Source organism: Tursiops truncatus, chromosome 9 (assembly GCF_011762595.2).
Source record: "Tursiops truncatus isolate mTurTru1 chromosome 9, mTurTru1.mat.Y, whole genome shotgun sequence".
Lineage (NCBI taxonomy): Eukaryota > Metazoa > Chordata > Mammalia > Artiodactyla > Delphinidae > Tursiops > Tursiops truncatus.
In genome coordinates, this window is record NC_047042.1 from 20,229,608 (window position 1) to 20,239,454 (window position 9,847).

The 9,847-nt window shown below is 37.6% G+C and overlaps 1 protein-coding gene across 1 annotated transcript; it reads right to left on the minus strand.

The window, feature by feature from the left end:
• Positions 1–1,347: 1,347 nt before the first annotated feature.
• On the minus strand, positions 1,348–8,156 carry FGL2 (fibrinogen like 2). Its single transcript, XM_019940532.3, has 2 exons — positions 7,450–8,156; positions 1,348–4,687 (listed from the first exon to the last, which is right to left on the minus strand). Exons 1-2 carry the CDS (start codon positions 8,063–8,065, stop codon positions 3,981–3,983), a joined length of 1,323 nt encoding a protein of 440 aa, XP_019796091.1. The 5' UTR covers positions 8,066–8,156; the 3' UTR covers positions 1,348–3,980.
• Positions 8,157–9,847: the final 1,691 nt, after the last annotated feature.

The following is a 9,847-nucleotide window of genomic DNA, read 5'->3' on the forward strand; positions in this document are numbered from 1 at the left end:
GCATGATATATACCCAGAGGCATGTTCCTAGAACCCCTTCTAAAAGTTTGTCATTCTTATGTATGCAATGCTATAGTATATATGATCCTGTCTTGCCATCTCCTCCCCTGAAGTCAATCACTTCTAAACCGCATTCACAATCTCCCAGATCCTCAGACTTGGTGGTACCTACTCCTTCCCCAGTTGTAACTCTGGCTTCTTTAGACTATAGCTCTTCATCTATGGTAACATATTCATGAACCACTTTGAGTAATAACACTCTTGTCTCAAATTTCCTTTACATCCTAGCCTAACAGATTGATTTTAGGGTAGAACCTAGACGATTATGGAATAATGTAATACATAATAAGGAATATATAGGATGGTATAGGACCAAAGAGACAAGGCACCAAACCCCTCCTGATGTCATCAGGAAAGATAATTATTTAGGATGATGATGATGATGATAATAGATATGTATGTTCTAGGTGCTTTGCATATGCTATCTCATTTAATCGTCTCAATAACTCTATTCTACTGTTATCCCAGTTTTATAATTGAAGGAACCAAAGAACAATGAGATTAAGTGATTTTGCCTGTTTTCACACAGCTTGCAAATAATGGAGCTGAAATTCATACCTAGTTGGTCTGGCTGCTGAGTCCCTGCTCTTAATTACGGATAATAAGACAAAACTCAGTGGGGGTCAAGGATGCCATTCTATCTAGACCAAGGGAACAGTAACACAAAGTAATGAAAATATGAGAGAATATGGTTTGTACTAGAACAACAAGGCATTCAGTTTGGCAGGAGTGTGAGTAGTGGCAGAAAGGACACTGAAAGGGTAGGCAGAAATCGGTTCACGAAGGGGCTTATTTGCTGGATTTTATCATATACAAAATGAGGAGCTGTTGACAGGTTTTAAGCAGGAAAATAACATGATCAGAATTGTATTTTTGAATAATCCCTGTGGCAGTGATATGGAGGATGGATTGGAATAGATTCAAACTGGGGGCACAGGTCACTATTAGGAAGGGCTTGCATTATCCTAAGAGGATGATGAGGGCTAAACCAGAACAGCAACAAGAATGACGGAAAAAAGGGGAGAGGAGTTGAACGCTGCAAAATGAAACTGAAACTTCTGTATTTCAAATGTGTCAACAGTATTCTAGAGGGAAATAAGATAATGGTGTCCCTGTATTTGTCTCTGTCTTCCTGTTAATGAAATAGTACTCATTAAAGTCTTCACAGAGTCAAAGATACTGTCTAGTTAGGTAAACATTATGCAAGTTTTCAGCCAAGAGTAAATATATAAAAATTATTTTACAAATAATACTTAATGTTTCTGCATTGAAGAAATAAATAGATGAGAAGATTAAATCTTTTATTTCACAAGGCTTTTAAAAGACACAAAACATAAACCTATTTATACATAAAGGAAAATAAGAATTCTAAGCAAGAGCTTATCATGACGACATTACCCATCATTCTTTACCTTTAAACCTTCTACCCTTTCCTTGGGTAGCCATTCAGAAATAAGGACCAGTGAATTTTGTTATCTGGATGTCTTTTATCGTCGTAAATTTAAGCTCTTTATTTACTGGATGAATGTGTCATCATTTCATTTAGAGCATTACTACTTATCAGAAAATCCGATTTTTTTTCTGTGATACGTGAGCCAGTTCCATTTGGAATTTCTAGAGGCCTAATTTTAGTCAATATTTTCAAAGTATGATAAAGCTCAGAAATAATTTGTTAATTAAGATAACAAATATTAGCCAGTAAAATGAAACCGAGACAAGACTCTAAAATAATGTATTTGTTAGTAGTCAATCCACATTTATGAACATTAGCATATATTAGTGAACAGTTATGTTAAGGCAAAAGACTCTCTCAGATATAATCTATTTCCATCAATATGTTAAAGATTACCAAAATCTAAAATATATTTTATAATATAATAAGTGACATGAAATGATTTCAGAAAGGAATTTCTATGTTACAGAGTTTGTTATTAGAAAGGTACCATAAAAGTATAATGGGAAATAAAATTTTACTTAATATAAGGTGGAAAGATAGAAAGATAAGCTTTTAAGTATTTACATAGATTAATGAATTATTGGCCAAATTCTCCTGAAATGCTACCTAGTTCCTATTAAATCAGTGGACACTTGCTATATGAGCTATTTTTCTTTAGAACTGTATTTTTTTAAGGAGTCCGTTTTTATCAAAGAAATTTACCTAAACTTATACATATATTAATAGTTATATATAGTAAGTGAAAATGCCCTTATCTGAAATTAATACATTGTATAATATCAAAATCTTCATAGTCTTTTTTAGAAAACAGAAAAGAGAGAGAAATAAAGAATTAGTTACAACATTTACATTTGATGTATTATTGAGTAGATATGAAGCCTCTGAAATCTACGATATTTTATATTTTTGTCATCACTTAATTCTATTTGCATTTCTCTTGCTTTAGTATTTTAATAGTATTAATAATATAGTTTGCATCATGTTTACCTGAACACTTTGTATGTTATATATTTTTAAAAGAATATCTTGCTTCTTTTTGATTAGAATTTTCTATAAAAGACATTAGTTGAAAACTTAACTTCTTACCTAAAGTTACTATCCTCCTTAATCATTTTCAAATAATGGGTAAAGCTGCATCTTTGTGAATTTATTTTTGAAAACTTGGTTACTTTAGTAGAAACAGACACCAGAAATTGAACGTTGAATGTATTTCTATGACTCACATACAGTATGGTGTATCCTTTTTAAATTTTATCCTAGAGCACTTTTTTAAACGTGCATTAGAATACAGCTGTTCTCTCTGAAATGGTCCCTTTTTACAATGGTGAAATTTAACAAACTATTTTTATAATCTTTTGAATATCATTTTTGCATTCTGGAATTAATTGATGAATTATAAAAGTTCCAGATACTTTTGTTTTGTTAAAAAAAATAAACACCCGTATTTGAATCTTCTGATAGCAAAACAAGCAATATACCATTTAGGGTTGAAATATATAATATTTGAACTACGGTTCTATATATTTCAAACTTCATATTTTTTATAAATAGATTTATCTATTTGTCCTATAAAACGTAGCTTTCTATGAAGTGAATCACTTAATGATATTATCGCTTTGGATATAAAATTGGCCTACATATAAGTGCTTCACTCCTCACCCACACCTACCTCTCCAAAAGAAAGTCTACCAGTAGTCTCGCGCAGTAATGAGCAGTCTTAAATTAAAAACAGTTGTGCATTAGAGCAAAGGAAGATATTTTTCATGTTAAAGCAGTTTTTACCATCAAACATCTAAAGAGTTATAAACTATGAATGAATTACCTTTAAATCATGGTCTTTAAGGTTAAATTCATTTTCTGAGTGCTCTTAGGAGTGACATTATGCTATCACCTTTTAAAATATTTTAAATGATAAAATTCTACATTTCACGAATAGTGCAGGAACAGGTTTAATTACGTATGTTTCCCTTTGCTTGGGAATTAAAATGCTGTAAATGCCATAAATTGAGTAAGTTTATCTCAGAATGAGGAATATTTAGAGACAAATAAATACCCAATAACTATTTATAGCCTGAAAAGATGCGTTTAAGTCACAGTCAAAATACAGGTTACTTGTGTAAAATCTAGCCTACTGAATAAACAAGTATTTTTTTAATTAGAGTGAGTAATATGAGTAAAAATTTTTCAAATAAGAGACATTAAGAGAATTATAACTCTACTGTGTGATTCTCAATATTCCCAATTGCTTGCAAGTGTTTATTCGGATAACAGCGTAACAGCAACAAAGGACTTCTTTAAATGGCATATTTTTCAGCTTTATTTCAAATGCTGTATAGCATAAGAACCCATTGCTCAGAGAGAAATTTTAAGCCATGGAAAAAGAGTATGAAACATATTCCAAAGTGCTGAAGGAATTAATTGCCCTATTAGGTAACGAATACCCAAAAGAATGAGCATTAGTGATTTATGGCTTAAAGTGCTTGGGTCTGATCAGCATTTTGACTTCTTTGAAGGAGGACTTGTAGCCACCAGGTTGTGCCTCACTTATACCAGGCCAGGTCCCCCAGAAAATCCCATTTCGGACACCTCTGTATTTCTGGTGATAATATTTGCCATTTAAGTTTGCAGAAAGACATGCATCAAACCACCAGCCTGAACTGTAGTAGAGCCCACAGTTCCCAGAGGGGTATCGATCGTTGTCTCTATCCGGGGTGGTGAAAAACTTCAGATCGTGGTTGTAATGTTTACTGAAATGTAAGGCATCTCCAGCTGTGCCATTATAGTTACCAATGTGTAAACGGTATTTGAGAAACTCGTTGGCCACATAAAAGTGATCATACAAGGCATAGAGTTTGACACCGTTAAAGTCTTCAAGATCTATTCTTAGAATCATGTCCTTACTCTTAGTCAGAAGATGGATTTTATCGTTCCCCAGCCAAAATTCTCTTCTGGGGTTTCCAAAGCCTACTTTGTAGTCTTGCCATGTTCTGGTGAAGTTGGTGCTTCCATCAACACGTGCCTGCAGCACTGTCCAGCCTCCCCCCATGGTCTCCATGTCACAGAAAACTTCGAAGCTACTATTTTTGGGATCCGGTGTGACTCTGTAGAGCTCACTGCTTCTTTTGCCTATCGTGTAGTATTCAGAGCAATCTTTATATATAAGATGTTGAACTGCAGGGGTAAAAAAAGAAAGGCATTGGATTTTGTTGATAAAAACTAGGCATCTAAAGAATTCTTTATATGCACGAAAGCAGTTTTATAATTTGATCAATGGTGATAATGAAACCTTGCTCAGCTAAACTTACTTGAACCTGTTTAGCAAATGCTTGTTAACGACTCAGAACAAGAACCTGGTGTCATAAAGCAGACAAAGCTCCCCAGCACAGTCTTGGTTGGTAATAATACTGACAACACCACCAACAAACAACAACAAGAAGACATAAAAGTGATAGTTTCAGTAACTCAGTAATATTTAGTGAGGGCTCCGCATGTGTTCTAGGGATTCTTGATAACATTTTCACACTTAATCTGCACATGAACTTTATGATGTAGATATTATTAACAACCGGCTGGTGAGAAAGAATATTAGGCTCAAAAAGGATCCGTGGCTTGTCCAACTTCACAGAAGCTTTAAAAGGCAGAGCCAGGACAGAGCTCAGATCTGGCTGGCTGCAAAGCTTGTCCTTGTGACCACTGCATCCCTTGGTCCTGAAAGTCAGATGATTCCAACGCTCCTAGAACTGCATTCCATGTATACAGAGGAAGCACAGGCTTCTATATCCTTTCACCTAAAGAGGCTGATAGACTCCACTTTCAGGCAGTTTTATAGGATCGTTCTAAATGATTTATTAAAATTCTAAAATACAGCATTGATCAACATTTCCATTTATTTTACCTGCTTGACAATTAGACACAGAAGCTTAAGTTCTTTTTAAAAACTTCAATAATATACCAATATTCTTACTCTGAATTTATTATCCAGGAAAATATTTAGCTAGTGTTTCCCATGTCTGGTTTCTAGAAGGAAACCACAGGTGATTATGCACAGGATTAGTGTAATAAACAGTTAATGTGGTTCTGTAGGAACCAACACAGATATTTACTCCAAAATAATTTTTAAAAAAATTGGTACTGGATCAGGCAAGTTTAATACAAGACACTTATGAGCCACAAATAATCTATTCATCTGTACTTAGAGCTCAGAATATTCAGATAGTTCCCCAAAACTTAGTAGAAAAAAAGACAGTAGAATCTTGTTCTTGTCATTACAAATTGCCATGCAGTACCACATCTAATGTTCACCCACGTATGTCACCTAAGATGTGAAACTCTGCCTTGCAATGTGCAGGGCACATTTAGATGCAGGCTGCTGGGAGTATTAGCAACAGTGGTCCTGGAATCTCCCAAATACCTTCACTGGGTAGATTCCCTGGGGAATCTACCTAGGGAAGATGCATGAGGTGCTTGTTTCTAAGGGCCATGATCTCTGCTTCAGGCACCATATCCCTTCAACCTCACACTCATGCAGAGATGGCTTTCCAAAGTGTGATAAGACCACCATCAGCAATGGTCCCAGAAACTCATGTGGAAAAACCAGGGTTTGGGGGAACCAGTGCCACAGCTAGCGGTTCGTGGGCAGAACAGGCAGTTAGGTTTATGGCCTTTAACATATACTTATTAAAGCTAATTCAGATTATCAGCAGATAATCTGGATGGGGAAGATGGGTTCTATTGTTACATGCTTGAATTCTAGTGAAAGAGAGGAAGAAATAAGAATGTATTCCTTCCCTTACTGGTATGCCAAAACGCCCCTTAAAATGTTTTTGGGCCACTAGGTCTAAAAGCAAAAAGTTTTGCACACATATGAAGCCATATAGCTGCTTTTATCCCATCTATAAAATCTCCCATTTCCACTAGACATTCGGGATTATGAACTGCAGATTACTTGCTAAAATCTTTCAGAGGTCTCTTGTTGCCATATAAGGAGCAGTCACCTGACCACACAAATAAACTGATTTCCAAAGAACAGAGTACAACCCCAAACACTGCCTTAACTCTACTGTTTTCAAACACTTCAGTGAAGAGATAAATAAGTTAAACTCACTGAAACATTAAGAAATTCTCTTAGAATATTACTCTGCCATAAAAAGAAATGAAATTGAGTTATTTGTAGTGAGGTGGATGGACCTAGAGTCTGTCACACTGAGTGAAGTAAGTCAGAAAAACAAATACCATATGCTAACACATATATATGGAATCAAAAAAAAAAGAAAATGGTTCTGTAGAACCTAGGGGCAGGGCAGGAATAAAGATGCAGACATAGAGAACGGACTTGAGGACATGGGGAGGGGGAAGGAGAAGCTGGGAGTAAGTGAGAGAGTGGCATGGACATATATACACTACCAGATGTAAAATAGATAGCTAGTGGGAAGCAGCCGCATAGCACAGGGAGATCAGCTAGGTGCTCTGTGACCACCTAGAGGGGTGGGATAGGGAGGGTGGGAGGGAGACTCAAGAGAGAGAAGGTATGGGGATATATGTGTACATATAGCTGCTTCACTTTGTTATACAGCAGAAACTAACACACCATTGTAAAACAATTATACTCCAATAAAGATGTTTTTTAAAAAAAATAAAGAAAAGAAATTCTCTCCCTCCACTTCTGTTTGTGTGTAGCTCTGGCGTCAGCAAATAAGATCTTTGAAAGTGCTTTCTGACGCATACAGAACTCATGATTTTTTGTAATTAGGTCCTATTCCTTTCTGTGGGCACATGTGCAAAGATAATAGTTTTTTCTGTTTCACCTTGATGAATAAAAGGCCTAACTTATATAATTCATCCTTTATTTAACTTATATGATAAGGTTAATGTTTATAGATACTGTCCAGCTATATAACATTCATGAACAAATGATAAGAAAACATTATACATACCTGGACGTGATTGTTTTTGTTCTTGAGTGGGACACTTAGATGAACATTTGCCATCCAAACTATTGACAACAAATGTTAGGTTTGCCACTTTGCTATCAACATAATGTTCTATGTTGTTCATATTTACAAGATTCAGCTTCTCCAGGCGACCCTGAAGCACGTCGATCTCCTCCTTGGCATCCTTAAGGTCAGAGGACAGCTTGTTAACCTCGCTCTCTAACTCTCTAACTCTGTTGTCACCAGCTTCTCCCAGAGCTCCTGTGCCGGGTAACAGCAGTCCACTTCTGCCCAGGTCTCGGTTGTCATCAGCCTGCAGTTTGCAGTCTTGGCAAGACTTCTTCAGGCTCTTTACAATTTCCTTGAGGTTCTGGACTTCTTTGAACACCTCCTCGATCCTGCCAAACTGCTTGGGGAGCTGAATAGTCAGCGGGGGCAGGTTCACCTGGTAGGGACAGTCTCCTCCCTCCTCGCATTTCGCTCTGCTTTCTAGTCTCACCGGGCAGGCGTCCTGGGCTGCTTCATCTTTAATTTCCTCTGTTGCATTGTCTGCCACAACCAAAAAACCATAAGCAGCAAGGACAGCGGAGCTCAGCCAGCACCACTTCGCCAGCTTCATCTTTGCGGTGGCGCTCGCCCCAGCAGGGAAGGGGGCCGTGCTGGAGCTCTTTTTAAGAGCTGCAGCTGCCTTCCTGAGTCAGGCTTTCCGTGTTCTCAGAAAAGGGCGGGAGCACGTTGCATCACCAGTCTCAGAAACACGGAGGAAGAGGAGATCGTCCTCATCAAACTCAGTGTGCCCCAAACTGTTATTCGTTCTCAATCAAAACCACCCGCTTTGGAATTCCTGCAGTTGGTCAGATGCACATACTCAACAAGTTTCACTTTCATCTTTTATTTTTAAAAAGCACAAGAAAAATCTTGAATCTTAAAATAATTATACTTGAAGTAAATCATTTCATGATACTTAGCTCCACAGTGGGGTAAATAGTTTTTAAAGATAAAATTGAATGTGCTAGTTATCCAGATTATGTGAAGGACAGAAATGTTACAAAAATGGAAACGGTTCTTTTTCCTTCTGGGAATGGGGCATTGAGAATTCTGTATTTTCTTCACGTTGTGCTTTCAGGTGAAATCTCAAGCACTTAAAATTTTACATATAATGAAGTTCAGCTTTCTGGTTCATGCAGTGGACTTTTGTTTCATCTGTTTGAAAAGGGAAGAAAACTGGTAGAAAAAAAAGCGCTGCTTTCTATTTCTCCAACCACCGCATAGCACAGGAGGAATGTCTAACTGACAAAAACACCATTAAAATACATCCTTGCCTTTCATCAAAACCAGCAGCCTTTTCCTTTGCTCTTCACCAACTTGTGACTGTACTGTCCTTCCACATCTGCCAAGTACGAATCTCTGAACTAGTCTGCCCCATCTTGGTTCTGATTCTTCTTTTGTCTCCGGCATCTTTGCCTTCCCTCCCCGCGGGCAGCCATAGCAGTCCCCTCTCTGTGTTTCTGCCTCCGCAGTGGGCCCTCCACCTGGTCTCTCTGTCACTTGCTATGTCACTGCTTTGCCCCAAACATGTCTGCATTCATGACTTTTCATACTTTTCAAACCTTTTTTCATGGTTTTCAAACTCTTCTCCTGAGAGGCTGAGGACAGGAAGGGGGAACAGCTTCTATTGAAGGAACCACCTCCTTTTAATTTATTTTACTTATTGGCGTCTCATGTAAGGTTTCTTATTAAAAAAGGATTTTATTGTTTTAAAAATAATTTCAAAATTATGGCTAAAAATCTAAATTCTTATTGTATTATTTAAAGTGCTCTGTAATCGATCTCTTATTTATTTCTTTAACCTGATTTCCTATGATTTTTCTATCTACTCCTTCGTTCCAGCCAAACGCTCCCGTTCAGCCTAACTATTCATGTGCTCTAAATGTGTCAGGCTCACTTTACACTTCCAAACTGTATTTACTCCTGGATACTCAGGAGGCCTAGATTCCACCCCTGCATCTACTTCTTATTGGATCTATAGATCATTAACTTTGCTGAGCCTTGGTTCCTGGAACTGTGAAGGAGAAATTTGGCTATTCTCCCCTCATGTAGGAATGATAGTTACAAAAATTTTGAGTGGTGCAGTGCTGAAGGAAAAATATGCAGTGTATAAAATGTAACATTCTTGGGCTTCCCTGGTGGCGCAGTGGTTGAGAGTCCGCCTGCCGATGCAGGGGACACGGGTTCGTGCCCCGGCCCGGGAAGATCCCACGTGCCGCGGAGCGGCTGGGCCCGTGAGCCGTGGCCGCTGAGCCTGCGAGTCTGGAGCCTGTGCTCCACAACGGGAGAGGCCACAACAGTGAGAGGCCCGCGTACCGCAAAAAAAAAAAAAAAAAAAAAGAAGGAGAATGAT

Bases quoted from the DNA above. Each gene is read 5' to 3' on its own strand.
- FGL2 (XM_019940532.3), bottom strand. From the start codon at position 8,065: ATGAAGCTGGCGAAGTGGTGCTGGCTGAGCTCCGCTGTCCTTGCTGCT. The intron at 4,688-7,449 runs GTATGTATAATG...TTACCCCTGCAG, and splicing joins ACAAAAACAATCACGTCCAG to TTCAACATCTTATATATAAA.